This window comes from Salminus brasiliensis, chromosome 22 (genome assembly GCF_030463535.1).
Source record: "Salminus brasiliensis chromosome 22, fSalBra1.hap2, whole genome shotgun sequence".
NCBI classification, from domain to species: domain Eukaryota; kingdom Metazoa; phylum Chordata; class Actinopteri; order Characiformes; family Bryconidae; genus Salminus; species Salminus brasiliensis.
The window spans coordinates 6,717,776-6,734,572 of NC_132899.1; the positions used below are offsets into that span (position 1 = coordinate 6,717,776).

General features: G+C 43.5%; 1 protein-coding gene across 17 annotated transcripts in view; it reads left to right on the top strand.

The window, feature by feature from the left end:
* The window catches only part of jakmip3 (Janus kinase and microtubule interacting protein 3), an 82,006-nt gene that overhangs the window by 21,272 nt on the left and 43,937 nt on the right, over positions 1 to 16,797 (top strand). For 16 of the 17 annotated variants that reach the window (XM_072666857.1, XM_072666853.1, XM_072666854.1 and 13 more), the window contains exons 3-4: positions 7,829 to 8,071; positions 10,936 to 11,178. In XM_072666857.1, the coding sequence (XP_072522958.1) occupies positions 7,829 to 8,071; positions 10,936 to 11,178 (486 nt within the window). The remainder of the gene's footprint in view (positions 1 to 7,828; positions 8,072 to 10,935; positions 11,179 to 16,797) is intronic. The other variant, XM_072666865.1, reaches the window with a different exon arrangement.

The window sequence follows — 16,797 nt, forward strand, 5'->3', positions numbered from 1 at the left end:
CCGTTATTTAGAGCTAAAGCTAATTAGCTTGCCAACACATCACAAAAAGTCCAGAGTGTTGTGCTGTACCATATCCAAAGAAAAAGAGGACCTACGTCTGTGGTTAATATGTAAAAGGTGCTAAATGTAAAACACCCATCCATCCATCCATCTGCTCTTAACATTTTATGGAGGAAAAACCAACACCAGAACATTCTGCTTGTGAAGCTATCATGAGGCATTAGGCTAAGCGCCAACATGGCTAAGAGCCTCAGAAGCACCCGGCATGTCTGCTTCACTGTTGTTCACGCAAAATTCAGTTATTGTGATGCCCTCTAACTGAGCACATTACGCTACTTACTGTATGTTTAGGATAACTGTGGCTGTCTATAGCTATGGATCCACTGTCGCACCGGACGTTCTAACACAGAGTAAACAAAGATGGCCACCCCCTAAATGTTTAATGGAAAATTAGGTGGATACAGGTCTTTTTTAACATATTTGGGCATTTGGGCCCTATTGTAGCAATCTTTATGTGAGCTGTTTTCAGTTAGTGGCGCACCTGTGTTTTCTGTTGGCAAGATAGCACCACGCCAGAAATTTACCTGAACACACCTTATTTCGAGACCACCACGCCTATCTGTGTAGATATAGACTGTTGGCGGGGTGGAAGATAGGGTCCCTAGGATCTTCGTTTGAACGATATTAAGAGGTGGTAAAGGGAGGTTGTATAACTAAGCCAATAAAACTGAAGAAATACTGTACAGTTTATAAAATGTAATTAATAGAAATGCATTTTCAGCTATTTATACTGAGTAGATTGCAGATTGGCATGATCTGCTAACTAGAGTGGCTGCATATGAGCGTGTCTCCTTCTCTCTGATTGGCAGAATGGAGCAGTTATGAAGGTGCTAAATTTAAAACATTCACCCATCCCTCCATACATCTGCCATTTGTGGAGGGGAAGCCAACACCAGAAAGTGTTTACCTTACCCAGAGAAATGGCGAGAATCCTCATGCTCATTTTGCACCTGTATATCCAATGTCCCCATTTTTTGCTCTGTTTTGTGGCCCGTGGGTTACAGGTTCGAATTCCGAGCCACGCCGCTTTGCCATCAGCAGCCAGAGTCTGTGCTATCTCCAGGTGGGTAGATGGCACGCTGTCCTCTCATCACTAGGAAAGCGATGTTGGCCAGCACAGGCGTCTGGAGGCTGGTGCAGTAGTGCTGGGGACCCCATATTGGCGATACCACATTGGTAGCAGTTCAGAAAGAGGCGGTATCTGGCGTCTTTGCATGTAACATAGGAGACATGTTAAGTCCTTTCCCTCCTAGTGTTTGGAGCTTTGTTCATTGAAAAGGGTAGGATTTCAAAAATGGGGTGTCTAGTTTATTCCAGGTAAATAATTACAGATCACGGCACATCTGTTGTTGCAGAAATCAGCCCACCACTTAACAATATCTGACCGAGTGTGACTCTGGTGAGAAACTGACCATTGATAAAGGGCTAAACTATGGCGAACATGAACTGTGCAGCAGTAGACAGGCTACAGTCTCTGTATCTGTACTGCAGCAAGGGTGAAGTAGGGGTTTCTAATAAAGTGGCCAATGCGCCTATACAGTATCAACCCTAGTTGTAAACCCCTATCTAGCCACAGACACTGTGTATGTGAGTGTGTGTGTGTGTGTGTGTGTGTGTGTGTGTGTGTGTATGTGTGTTTTTCCCTCATGACCTTAATTAATGTGATGGATGACTGGGTTGTCACTGGAGGCTTATGGGAGAGCTTGGCCTCCAGCACTAAGATCTCTCTGGACAACTCTATAGTCTTAGTCAGCTACAAATCATGCAGACCCCACATAGTCTTACAGCCTTATTTAAAACACACACACATCCATACATACACACACACTGTAGGTCTGTAGGTGCTCTGGGATTTATATGTCCCATGTGAACTTGGAGGAGGTTGTTCAATGACCGCCTGGCCTAGTTTGATCCACAGTCAGATTTGAGTTTTACCCAGCTATTTAATTTTATTACAGGGCTCCATCTGGCTCTACACACACAGACACATAAAGACACACTAAAACACAGGCTGCGGCCTATAATAAGCATCAGACCTTCAGGCCACTGTGATTTTATTTCACCCCCTTTCTGACCATGCTGAGAGCTGAACCGAACTGATTAAGGATCAATAATCCATGCCTTAAAAATATGCCAACAAAAATAATAGCTTTTAATTGAACCATTTTTTTAACATATTCAAACATCTGGATATTAGATCTTCATTTGAACAGTATTGAGGGATGGTGGTAAAATAGCTAAACACAAACAATTGGAGAATTGTTGGACAGTGGAACAAGCCCTTTTTAAGCCCTTTCCCAGACTCTTCTGCATCTACAAGCTTCTTTCTGAAGGCCTTAGAGAGCTCTTTGGACCTGGCCAATGGTGATCTTCACCACTCACTTCAACAACAAGAGCAGACCAGACTAAATATCTGAGGTTCAGACGGGATTAGTGTTACATGGGGAGATGGAATAAGGTAATTTTACTACATTTAACAGACGACGTCTTTAAATCTATGACAGACTCGCACAGGAAATCTCTGCATAAATGACTGAGGTGGCTGCTCGATTTGCACACTGCCATCAGTCACCTTCAAAAAAACATGATGATAACACCAAAACCCATGATCTTATAACCCAAAATTAAAAATTACACATCATAACACATATGTAGGCTATGTGCTCTGCTATACAATAACTTGCCTAAAGCTTTTAGGAGTGTCTCTGTTGAGTCCTGGGCTCATCTTCTGGTTCAGACTTGAACCACCTGAGGTATCTGTGCCAAGCCCAGTGTATCTAAATGCCTCCTCAAGCATGTGAACGGTTACTCCTGGACTTCAGCTGATGTTCAGCACCGTTCTCCACCAAAGTCAATCAGCACTGTTCTGACTGATGGGCAGATTTGACCTCTTTACAGAGCGTTGACAGATGGAAATATTGAATTGAACTATTGACAGAATGTTCTGCTATGTGCTGTGGTACGCTGCTGGTGGTTAAATGTTCTGTAGCTAAAAATATGAAATGTCATCTATCTGGAACCTTAATAACTGAATAATTAGTGTTGGGTTTAAAGGGTTAATGCACTAAGGGGTAGGCAACTAGATATCAGCCGTATTCAATAATATAGTGTGGTGGTGGCTCAATGTTTAGGGCGCTGGGTAATTGATCAGAAGGTTGTGGGTTTCATACCCACATGTGCTGCCACTGTGGGGCCTTGATCAATGACCTTCCATTGCACTGCTTCTGGGACCTTCCAGAAGTCTTAGGGACCTTCAGGTTGCTGGTTCGATCCCCTCGACTGGCAGGAAGTGTAGAGGGAGCGTGTGAAGGCCTTTTATCCTCTCTCAACATTCATAACTGGTGGCAGCTGTGGGCTTGTGTTCCCAATCCTTCTTGGACCTTCCATTGTACTGCTTATGGGACCTTCCAGAAGTCCTTGGGACCTTCAGGTTGCTGGTTCGATTCCCTCGGCTGGCAGGAAATGGGGTCAAGGGGAGTGAAGATGCTTTCTTCCACCCTTCACATTCATAGCTTGTGTTCCCAAGCCGCCTTGTACCTTCCACTGAAGTATTTGGCTCTCTTCAGGCTGTGGTTCCATCCCCTCAACTGGCATGAAGTGTAGAGGGAGTGAGAGAAGGCCCTTTATCCTCTCTCATCATTCACGGCTGGGGGCAGCCGTCTTTGATCGTCTAGAATGTGAATATATGGGAACATAGGACCTTCAGAAGGTTGCTGGTTTGTTCCCCTGGACCAGCAGAACGTGTGGACAGGGGCGAGTGAAGGAACATTCAAGTCTGAGGTGTCCTTGAGCAAACCACCTAACCCCCAGTTGTTCCCTGGGTGCTGAGGTGGCTCAGGGTATGTGTGTGTGCTCACTGCCCCTATTCACTAGTGTAAGTGTGTGTTTTCTTCCTAGGACTGGTTAAATGAGGAGGGATAAATCCATTGTAACACTGTTTAGTGGCGACGAAATGGGCTGCCGTATTTAAGGCCGTATCACTGATGTAGTAAAGATACTTTATGAATCACGGTGATGCTCCAGCTTTTGAGTGGATTTATGTCATATTTACGCTGGAACAGTGACCTAGTCCTGCAGGTCATGCAGACATGATAAACCAGGTCATTTGAGGGATTAGCAGCTCATTGCTCAGCTACTGTTCTGTACTCATAATGATGGTTTCTGTAAGTAGCCTGAATTACATTTTGTCGCAGTTTATTTTGGGTTATTTTTACTATGAGCCAGAGGGTGTTGTGACTTTCTGTGAGTCACTCGCCTGTTTTTTTTTCTTGCAGGGAAATATGTGTAGTAATTTGTAACTTAGTCTGTTACTGCATTTTGTGTGTGTAGGTGTGAGTGTGTGTGTTGTGTTGCTCTGCACTCTGCAAGCTTAGAAAAGTTCACCAAAAGGATACCCCAAGAAAACCTTTGTCTTTTTTAAACATACCTAAAAGTGATGCCTAAAATGAGACTCAGTAGAACATCAGCTGCAGATGATCAGAACATGGTTGGAGAAGATTCTGGAGGAGTCTGTCTTATTTAAACCTCACATATTTAGTCTGTTTTGCTCTTGATTGTGAGTTGAATTGAGTGGTGAAGAAGATCACCATGGCCAGATCCAAAGAGTTGGGTCTGAGAAGGGATTTAAAAAGATCTCAGAACAGTTAGAAATCAGATGTTTCACTGCCTGCTAAACCATTTATAAATGGAGCAACTGTCAACATGGCCAGATCAGGCCACCTTAGCCAGTTCAGTCCACTAGAGCAGACCTCAAGATGAGTAAAGAAGTCTCCAATAGTCTGAAAATGTCATTGTAAATAGCTTTACATGTTTTGTCAGTTTGATCTGTACTTGAACAATATTGAGAGATGGAGGTAATAAAACTGAACACATAAAGTCTTTAGAAATCATTTCTACAATTATTGAAATTAATAAGTTTTTTTTGTAAGGAAACCCTATGCTTTACTTTACCTGTCCCACTTTGGCTGAAATAACTCCAATAAGGCATTTCCTGTTACTGTTTGCCAGTCTTCGTTTTTCCCACTCCTCCAGGCAGAATTCTTTCAGCTGTGTGACATTTCAGCTACAGCTTTTGGGAAGTGATGGTCCTCTGTACCCTCTGATATAATAAATGTCCAAATCACATTGTTCCAGAAGTCCTGGTCTTAGTCTAGATGTTCTCTGGCAAATTTTAGTCTTTCTCTGATGCTTTTGTTTCCTGGTTGTACACCTTGTTTGGTCTCTTTCTGATGGTAGATCCTGAAATTTGGACCTCAACTTGTGAGGGAGCTACCTGTAGGTCCCGTGATGACATTTAGGATTATTGGAGACTGTTTTTATGCATCTTGAGGTCTGCTCTTGGGCTGCTAGGACTTGAACCTGCAAGGATGAGCAGATCTGGTCATGTTTGTGGCAGTTGTTTTAAAAGTTTCCAGACTCTTCTGCATCTATAGCCTTCATTCTGAAGGCCTCAGAGAGCTCTTCACATCAACATCAAGTAAACCCTACAGGTCACTGTGAGTCATTGTAACAGCACAGCTGACTCAGTTACATGACCTTGTTGAGAAAAGTCATTGTGAGGGAAGTGATTAAACCCAACGTCAGTGCTGTTCTTAAGCTTGCATGGGCCAATCACTCTCCAGTTGCCATCGGCAACAGACCAAACTCAAGTATAATAAGTTGATTCAACTCAGATCCAATTAAAAGTAGAAAATAATAATAAAAAAAAATCAACCTAATAAAAATGGTTGAGTTATATGTGGCATATACACCATATGTCCAAATATTTGTGGACACCCCTTTTAACGAATGCATTCAGCTACTTTAAGTTGCACACACATAGCTTGCCTAATCCTTGTAGAGAAGTGTTGCCAATAGAATAGGACTCTCTGGAGCAGATGAATATGAACCTATTGAATATGAAGCTAGGCGTGGGCTAGAGGGGTGTAAAGCCCCCCAGCATTGAGCTGTGGAGCAGTGGAAGAACTGTGTTCTCTGGAATGATGGATGGTGCTCCATCCAATACTTCTGGGATGAGTTGGGGAGTTAATGATGAGGTGGGCTGGTGATCATCTAACATCCTGACCTAATCTTTCTAATGCTGTTATCGCTAACTGCAATCAAATCCTCACAGCAATGCACTTCCAAAATCTAGTATAATGCCTTCTTTCCTGGACAGTAGAGACTGTTACTCCAACAAAAGCAGGGTAAACTCGTTTTAATACTTTTCATTTCAGAAAAAGCAATAAATGAGCAGGTGTCCAAATACTTTTTTACTGTGATATACTGTGTGTGTAAGCAGAGCGAGTGCTTTAATATGACCCTGAATGCTCCATAGCAGGGTTGTGTCCTGACACAATAACGCTCTAATAATAGCCCAGGCTAAGAGTCTTCTGCGGGTTAAATAATGAGCAGAAGAGCCCAGCTTTAATGCAGCAGTGTTCATGACAGACAAGCCTAAGGGCTTTAGTAAACTGCAGACTGAAAAGTACTGTTTTAAGGGATGCAAAAATACCAGTAAAATCTATGTGAGATTTGTTTGGTTGGTGACGACTGTGTATAAGTCATGAAGGCTGTGACACTGCCAGGGTGATCATCGTCTGCTGGGGTAAACACATTCATTACTAACGACAGCCTTCTGCGCTCCACATGAATCATTCCTGGAGATTTAATTTGCAAGATTACATTTGCAAGTGAGGCTCTACATATCCAGGGCATTCAGAAGGCCATTCACAGGCCACGGATCTTTCCTCTGCACTAGCATCTCCACTGGCATCCTTCATCATGATACCTCCATAAGAAATCTTACTGCACAAAGTCTGTAACATTAGGAGCGGCAGTAATAGAACCAACTCTACCGTTTAAGTAAAATTATTGGCCGCTTAGAGCCCCACAGCCTCTAGGAGGAGCCCAAAAAAGTCTTTTCGTGCTTCCTTTCTGGTACCTTAAGTGATGATTTGCCACAGCCTTCATCAGGCCATCCTGATGGAAGCCTTTTGGGTGTTTTCTATGTTGTCCTGATAAGATGACTAAGGCCTCTAAGGCTTAAATATGAACCTGTTGACTAATACTAGGCGTGGGCTAGAGGGGTATAAAGCCCCCCAGCATTGAGCTGTGGAGCAGTGGTAGAACTGTGTTCTCTGGAATGATGGTTGATGCTCCATCCAGTACTATTATGGTGAGTTGGGGATGAGGTGTGATGGTGATCAACTTATTAACGCACTTGACGCTGAATGCAATCAAACCCTCACAGCAATGCTGCTTCAAAATCTAGTAGAAATATGTGCCTGGATAGTAGAGACTATTACTAGTTACTCCAACAAAAGCAGATTGCCTTGATTTTGGAAGAAACAATGAATGAGCAGGTGTCCCAATACTTTTTCTGTATTATATATATATAAGTTTGCTGTACCTTGTATCTACATTTTTGACAATGAACCAATAGAAATGCACTTCTACGGAGACCGTTTCTATCAAACATGTTCAAAATAGCTGCCGAGCATCAGCGTAGGATATGTGAGCAGTTCCCTTTGACTGCCAGTGTTTCGTGTACATTCACATTCATGACATTTGACAGATGCTCTTCAGATTCTCCTCAGGCACAGCACTGCATAGTGTAGTATTCCTTCAGACCCCTATTTATTTACCTCAAGACTTGATAATCAGCCTGATGCTTTAAATGTTATGTGTCAGTAGCAATTAAATATAACTTAGTAGCAATTAAATGGATAATAATTACTGAACAGCAGCTTACACGTTTAACCCTGGTCCTGCTGCTCTGCTCCTCCAGGTGAGCAAGCTGGAGAGGGAAAAGACACAGGAGGTCCGTCACGAGCAGCACAAGTCTGCGGTGGTGGTGACAGAACTGAAGGCCAAGCTGCATGAGGAGAAAGTGCGCGAGCTGCATGGTGTCCGGGAGACGCTGCTGCGGCAGCACGAGTCCGAATTGCTGCGGGTTATCAAGATCAAAGACGGGGAGATCCAGAGGCTGCAGGCCCTCGTCAACGCGCTCCGGGACGGCTCAACAGACAAGGTGATCAAACAGGTGGAATTTGGCTTCCGCTACTACAGCTAACAGGCGCCTGTGCTGAATGATGTGGGAAGGAAGTGCCATCAACCCACCCCCTGAGAGAGCAAGGCCCATTGTGCTCTCTCTGACTGCGGCTGCTGATGGCAAGCAGCATTTCTCGGGATTTGAACCAGGGATCTTCGGATCATAGTGGCAGCTCCTTAGTCCATTGGACTTGATTTAATTAGGCATGTATCGATAAGTCGAAGCTGTCATGTGACAAAATTAACCAATAACACAACTCCTCATGCAGTACCGGGAGCGGATAGCTTCCACATGTGCAGCAGACCCCCAGACCACCGGTTTCAAGAGGACAGATTCAGAGATCGGTTCTCCGGTTCTTTGGGCTCAAAAACAGTTTTCACGCTTGACCAAATGTTCTGAAATCACGGAGCAAGGAGACCTGGCTTTGGAAAAAAAAGCTAGTGTGAAAATGCCCTTAGAGCAAACAGGGCAAATCTACAGTGATGTCTATAAGTATATGGACATTGACAAAAGTGCAAGAAGTGCAAACTTCTATGGGTTCCAAAGGGTTTAGCAATATATTGCATCAACCAATGCTTTACATACTTCATCCATTTTCTAATACTTAAATGCAAATCTGGACCCATGAGCATCACCAAATGCTGAGCTCCCTCCCCTGATATGCTTTGCCAGGCCTTTACTACAGCTGTCTTACTGCAGTTGCTGCTTATTTGTGGGTCTTTCCTCTTCGGTTTTGTCTTCAGTAAGTGAAGAGCTGCTCAACTGAGGTGAGGTTGAGTGACTGACTCACCATGTAAGAACACTCCGTTTATTTTCCTTATAAAGCTCTTGGGTTGCTCCTGCAGTATGTTCGGGCCATTATCCATGTGTACTGTGAGGCACAGTTTGCAGCATTTGACTAAATGTAACACAGTCTGTATAGGCAAGTCTGTTCCCTCAGCGGTCCCCATTGCAACACGAGACCACCTCTAGGAATGAGGAGAGACCGAAATACTGGAAACTGAGGGTCAAATGACCATTTCAGAAAAGGTGATGACACTTTATTTGGAGTGGTTCCTTTTAAAGTGAAACACACACTCCTCAGACTCACAACAGCAGCTCAGTGATGGAGCAGCAGCTGAACATTCAGTAGATCTTAAAGAGTTTTACTGAAGAGTTCTGCTGAATTCAGCTGTTCTTCTCTGTATTTGAAGAGTCCAGGTTCAGATCTGTAGACGTTCTCCTGAGAGATCACTGATCATCTAGCAGCTCTAATACAGACCATCTCAGCACCCTCAACCAGCTGCTGTAGACCTGCTGCTGACATCGGTCTGGAACTCGAGACTAACTGGATTAGGCTGAGATGGAGCCAAGATGTGGGTTAGTCTTAGGTTTATGGATTAAGATTAAGGCTAGGATTAGGGCCAGGATTAGGGTTAGGTTTTGGGTTGAGATTTGGATTAGGGTCTGGGTTAGGGTAAGGAGGGAGGTTAAGGTAAGGATTTTGGCCAGGTTGAGGGTTAGGATCAGGTTTTGGGTTGAGGTTAAGGTTAGGATTAGGGCCAGGATGAGGGTTAGGATCAGGTTTTGGGTTGAGATTAAGGCTAGGATTAGGGCCAGGGTTAGGGTTAGGTTTTGGGTTGAGATTTAGATTAGGGTCCGGGTTAGGGTAAGGAGGGAGATTAAGGTAAGGATTAGGACCAGGATGGGGATTAGGTTTTGGGTTGAGGTTAAGATTAGGGTCAGGGTTAGGGTAAGGTTTTGGGTTAAGATTAAGGTAAGGATTTGGGCTAGGATGAGGGGTTAGGATTAGGTTTTGGGTTAAGGCTAAGGCTAGGATTAGGGTTAGGGCAAGATTTTGGGTTGAGGTCAAGGTTCGGATTAGGGCCAGGATGAGGGTTAGGATTGGGTTTTAGGTTGAGGTTAAGGTTAGGATTAGGGCCAGGGAAGGGTACATGTCCATGCCATAACAGTGCCACCACAGTATTTGGCAGTTGCCAGATCATGAATTCTTCCTTTTTTCCCTCCATATTCAAGGTAAAATTGGTTGTATCTGTCCAAAGCCTTTTTCCCAGATCTTTAGGCACTTTAAGATATTTTCTATCAGTCTAATCTGATCTTTCTGTTCATGTGGTCTAGCAGTAGTTACGTGTAATGGTAAATCCTATAGCATAAATATGGAATATACATTCATAAAGGCATCTTAACTGTCTTAGTCAACTTTGGCAATAAAAACACGTGCCTCCTCAAGATGTTCCTGGCTTGACTAGATGCTGTGAAGGGCTTTTCCTTCACCAAGGCATAAATTCTATGCTCATCTACTTTGTTGTCTTCTGTGGTCTTCCAGGCTTTTTGGAGTTGCAGAGCTCCTGAAGACTTTTCTTCAGTCTGGTTGTTGATTTGTTTTTGTTCAGTCTAATGATGGCATCCTTCACTTGCATCGATATCTCTCTGGACCACATATTGAGAGGTCTCCTGAATGGATACCAAATGTAACTTCAGCACTGGGAATCAACGGCAGACCTTTTATCTCCTTAATATGTCACAAAGTAATGAGGGAGGAGGTCACACCTGGTCATGAAGCTGCTTATCAGTCAATTGTGTAATTACTTTTTAGCCTGTGAAGATGGATGAAGATGAAGATCTTTAAAAAGCCCATACATTAAAGCTGAAGGTCTACTTTAGATTGCTTCATTTCCATTGAGATCCATTAAAGTGGTGTACAGAGGCAAAACTACAAAATTTGTAAATCCCTGTCCAAATACTTATGGACATGACTGTAAGTAAAAGTAAAGGTAGTACAGCAATCACAGTATTCTATTCTAAAGACGATGAGCGTATGCTGTACTGTTGTTTGCCTTCAGGTGAAATCAGCGCTGATGGCGGAGGCTCGTGAGGAGGCGCGGCGGGGTTTTGAGGTGGAGCGCACGCGGCTGCAGCAGGAGATCTCCGAGCTCAAGGGGGTGAAGAGGCAGATGGAGGAAGCGCTGAACGTGGCCGTGCAGGCCGACAAGATCAAAGCAGCGGAGATCCGGAGTGTTTACCACCTCCACCAGGAGGAGATCAATCGCATCAAGAAAGAGTGCGAGAGGGAGATCCGCAGACTGGTACGTGCTGCCGGTTCACCACCTTTTGGGTTGATTTAGTAGATCCAGACTCTATTTAGTGTTGAGAGAGCAAGACTTAAAGAGTTTAGGCTGGAAAACCAAACCAACTTTGACTTTTAGAACATCTTGAGATGTTTCTTAATGGAATTCAGTCATGACTTGTAATGCAGTCGTATACATTTACATTTACGTTTAAGGCATTTAGCAGATGCTCTTCTCCAGAGCGACTTACAAAAGTGCTTTGCTATTTACCCAAGAAAAACCTCAGCTAGTTTGAATACACTAATAGTTCAAAGAGACCTCTAAGTTTAGACTCTACTAAACACAAGTCAGTAAGGAGACCACTCTGCTATTTGCCCAAGTATTCTCAGAAGAGGAGGGTCTTCAGTCTGCATTTGAAGACAGTGAGCGTTGGACTCTGCCGTTCGGACACCCAGGGGAAGCTCGTTCCACCACTTTGGTCCAGGACAGCCTGGACGCTCGTCTTCCACGGATTTTGAGGGATGGCAGGTCGAGCCGAGCTGTACTTGAAGCTGGAAGGGCTCTTGGTGTGGATCGGCTTTTGACCATTGCCATCAAGTACGGAGGGGCTGGTCCGTTCTTGGCTTTGTAGGCCAGTGTCAGGGTTTTGAATCTGATGCGGGAAGCAGCTACAGGAAGCCAGTGAAGAGAGAACGCAGCAGTGGAGTGACATGGCTAAATTTAGGAACGTTGAAGACGACCTGTGCCGCTGCATTCTGGATAAGTTGCAGAGGCCTGATGGTGCGGAGAGGGAAACCAGCCAGAAGAGAGTTGCAGGAGTCAGGTCTTAAAGTGACGAGAGACTGAACGAGCACCTGGGTGACTCTCTAGAGAGGAAGGGTCGAATTGTCCGGATGTTGTACGGGAGAAATCTGCATGACCGAGTTACAGCCACTGACTGTTTTTGCTCCAGCAAGTCAGTTGACATGGAAGTACCAATATACTTTTTACCACTTAAAACTTAAAAGTCTTATTGCACATCAGTACATCTGACCTTAATCACAGTCATTTCCTCAATCACTGAAAATTTTAAGCAATTCTCTGCAGTAGAGGCTCATCCTGATAAGAACTTTTTATGACTTAGAGACTTTAGGACAGTTATCTCTAGCCTTCAATCTCATGGAAAGCTGCGCTCCTGCAAAGTTCAATTCTAGACCTAATCAAACAAATCCAAATCCAGCTAATCAAGGTGCGTCAGAAGCTTCTGGGTACTAGAACAGGGTGTATTACTTCAGGTCAGGAAGTTAAGTCTGCAGTAAAGTAGTTCAGTACAAAATACAGTTTGCTTTAAATTGAACAACCATGCCTTATATCAGACACTATACTATAGACTGAAAAGCCACATTGCTGCCGAGCTTTTTAGCAGAGGCACTATACACACAGTTGATAGCGATTTTCGATTTGGACGTTTGATTTGATTCAGTGTGTTGCAAATGTGTTCATTATACAGATCTCTATATTAAATACTACACAAAGTGTTCCTCTGTGATTTGATTTAGTTTCAGTCAGGTTCAGAGGCACATCTCTGCGTTTTTCCAGGTAAATGTTGCTTCGCTTTGGAAAAACAGTGTTTTTTGGCCACTGCAAACATATCCAAGAGTACTTGGGTGAAGTGTAGTGTGGAGTATTATGGTCTCCATACTGACTGTTGTATTTAGTAGTATCTAAATCTAGAGGAATCTTTTGGATCCTAGTCTATACAGACTAGCTAAGGTAAACAGTGAAGCTCTTTTGTAAGTCGCTCTGGAGAAGAGCATCTGCTTAATGCCTTCAATGCAAATGTAAATATCCAAGATCCTCTAGTGGATGTAAGTGGAAATAAGAGCCTGTGTCTCTTCGGCCATTTGGATGCAACTATTGTTATTTTGTTTTAAAGATCAAAATGATCCCAATCAAATAATATTTCAGAAAATGCATTTTGCACATCATGTTATTTTGTAGTGGTTTGTCAGGCAGTTTAAAAATGACATTGTAATTATTGCCATCCAAACTGGTTGCGTAAATGTAAACATCTAGGTTAACGATATGAAATAGTACTATTATAGATTAGAAATATGAATCAGTAGATAAAAGGTCAGTTTGTGAATGTAGAACTTCCATACATTCAAAGATTTTAGGGATTAGCACCATCATTAAGATCAGTTTCATAGGCCCCAGAATAGAACCCTGTGGGATTCCACAAGATATGGTATACAAAATGGTTACTGAAAAATTCCCAGTAGTTTCTGCATTAGGATTAATAGCTGAATAATAAACCTAGACTTCAAGAGGTTAAAAGGTCTCAGTTCTTAAATTAAAAAGGAAAGAATGGGGTTTAGACCTCATCCCTGTAGAAATGTGAAAATTAAACAGTGTGAAAAGAAGGACCTACTAAAGACCTCCTAATGAATACTAATGCAAATTGTGTCAGTTTTGGATTTAGGACTTTTCTCTGCCCCCCAGCTGCTGTGTTGGAGATCTTAGCCCCTTGTGTTGTTGATAAAGATGTCGTGTCTGAGTATTCGTCCACTCCTCTGGCTCAGTCTGCGACTGTGTTCTCCTCTATTGCACTCCCCTCTATCTGCCGAGTTGGCTGGGAGCCAGCATCTTTGCCAGGAGAGCGAAAATAGTGCTGCGTGCCGGATGCTCTCGGACTGATTGCTGTACTATCAGTAAGGAAGGCACGCTACAAAGCCCCGCTGTTTACAGACTCCCCATGGAAAGCAGTGGGTGATAAAAATGTAGAGAAAAAAAGAAGCTCTGTTCTAATTTAACCTTCAAATGTGACGTCTAGACCTGCCGTCTAGCAGCAGAGCGACGGACGTGATGAGAGGAGATATGTTTATCTCTTTCTTCTCCTTATAATGAGATCTATTGACATGTGTGCCCTCCCTATCCACTCTGCCCGTCCTGCAAACCCAGGAGATCAGCTGATTGATAGCAGGATTGATCAGAGGATGCTGCTGCTGGTGTGCTATGCTGTGCTGTGCTATAAGGGGGTGGTGTGGGTGCAGTAAGCCTGCATGAAGTGGGTGGTCCTGTGCTGCTGCTGTTGTTGTGGTAGAGTTATCGATCTTCAGGCCTCTCTCCAGCCTGACTCTGTATTTAGCATATCAGCAGAGCAGCCCAGGGGTTGCTGCTCCTAATCGCATTGTCTCATTCAGCAGGGAGGAGGGCATTGAGTGCCAAGGTGAAGTGTGGGGGTGTGTGTGTGTGAGGGTGTGTGAAAAACCAGAAAGGACTAGGATGTCCAAATGTTTGCGGACAGCCCTTCTAACGAATGCATTCAGCTACTTGAAGCTGTACCAGTTGCTGACTCAGATGTGCAAATGAACACACACACATAACTTGTCTAGTTCCTGTAGAGAAATACTGCCAATAGAATAGGACTCTCTGGAGCAGATAAACATGAACCTATTGGCATCATGCTGCCTAATGCCAGACGTGGGCTAGAGAGGTATAAAGCCCCCCAGCATTGAGCTGTGGAGCAGTAGGACTGACTATGTTCTGGAATGATGGAATGATGGATGACTCATCCAATACTTTTATGATGAGTTGGAGAGTTTGGGATGAGGTGTGGTGGTGATCATCCAGCATCCTGACCTCATGAACTCTCTTGTCGCCGAATGCAGTCAACTCCACACAGCCATGCTCCTCTAAAATCTTGTAGAAAGCCTTCTTCCCTGGACAGTAGAGATAGTTACTCCAACAAAAACAGGATCAACTCTTTTTTTTATTCCCCTTGATTTCAGAAGAAGAAACAAGGAATGAGCAGGTGTCCCAATACTTTAATTATTTCATCAATTGCAACGAAGGAGAGGACGAAAGGACAGTGAATGAACGTCAGGATAATAGAAGAGTAGAGGATGAAGGAGAAGGACCAATGCAGTCCACTGGACCATTGATGACATCACTGCCGATGACTTCAGCACCACCCGGAGCTGTGGAGACAGATTAACAAAGACAGCAGTTCTTCCTTATTGCTTTTTATTGCTTTTAAGCTCAGCGTAACAACACTTGATTTGTTTTGGGAGGAGAAACAGAACGCGTCCTGTTACTCTGACTGAAGGAGACAGGCGTCTAGGCTGGGCGGAATAGGGGGATTTCTTTTCTTTTAGTCTGAGCAGAATGGCAGCCAGTCAATCAACGGAATTCTCTTGCAGAGTATAAATGGTTAAGGGGGAGGAGGGGGGGTCTGCATTGCTATTCCTAGTGAATAGGTGTTCTAGGAAACATGGCAAAGATGGCAAAGACAGGAATGCACTTAACATTCAAACTGGTTGGGAAGCAACAGCAGCGTGGACAGGGGACTGGTGGACAGAGTGAGGGTTTGTTTCTGAAGCACCGCTGACTTCAGCTAAACCCTCTCATTGACATCAGATTGGGGTCCAAACACTTTTGCAGTGATTCCAACATTGACAAACTTGTTCTTCGGCCTGTTCTTCAGGTCTTTCTTGGAGAAGTTGTTGTGCTTGTGCTGGACATTATGCTGTACTGAGTAGAGAAATGGAGGACCCCAGCTGTGCCCACCGTCCTAAAAATAAAGGGCTTTGAGCGATGCCATAGAAGAACCACTTCTGGTTCCATAAAGAGCCATTGGCCTCCTTCGTTAATATCTTTCTAAGACTTTTGCTAAATTTGGTCTTGAGCAAAGCCCTAACAGAAAGTCTTGGTCTATTGGATTCCATTGTCCTTGCAAACTGAACACATCCCTTCAAATTTCTTCTTAAGATCGGTTGGTGACTAAGGCCCCTGTTGGTAACAGTATGAAGGTAAAGAACCTTTTAAACACTGTAAAATATATCAGAAAATTATGCAGTGGCTGCTCAGTGGAAAAACAATAAACTTAAAGACATTTTCATTCAAGGTTTTACAGAGAAACAGCATCATTTTACAGCTTTTTCCTTAATTATTATAAATTGAACACCTTCAAAAAACATGACAGCACTCAAAAGTCTCGCAGCAAAATGAACCATCTTCCAAACTCAGAATTATTCTGTGGTAGCACAAGAGTGAACACCAGCACACCTCCAGCACCCTCAGCAACACAGAAGATGGTCACTTGCTCTTACAGTCTACAGCGCTAAGGCTGGCAGCCAACCACAAATATATAAAAGACACAAGGTCACCTAAGAGAAGGTAGCCCTGGGGAAATGACAACATACGGACAGAGTGTGTCAGTGACTGGAGCACACGCCCTGTACGCAAATAGATGGTGTCAGGAGCAAATAAACTTTTGCTGGAGAGGTAACATTTGCAAAAAATAAAGAAAGAACATAAAGAGAAAACAACTGGTAGAAGCAAATTGGGGATTTGACTATAGTGGCCTGACATCTGGTCAGATTCTTGTTTCTGTGCAGTTTATGCAGTTGCTATACACGGGCTGATGTTTACAGACTCTGTATAACTGACCTATTTATCCTCTAACTACAAATAGTTATTTTGTATAACCATCTGTGCTTGCTAGGTTGGACAAGCTCTATAGCAGAAATCTCCCCAATGAACATTTTAGCATTTTAGTTTTTGTCACAATGATTGTAATTGATTGCAAGCTTTATTTATTTAGTTGTATCAGTAACGTTAAACCACTTGGTTGCAGCTATAAAGCTCCTTGTGATC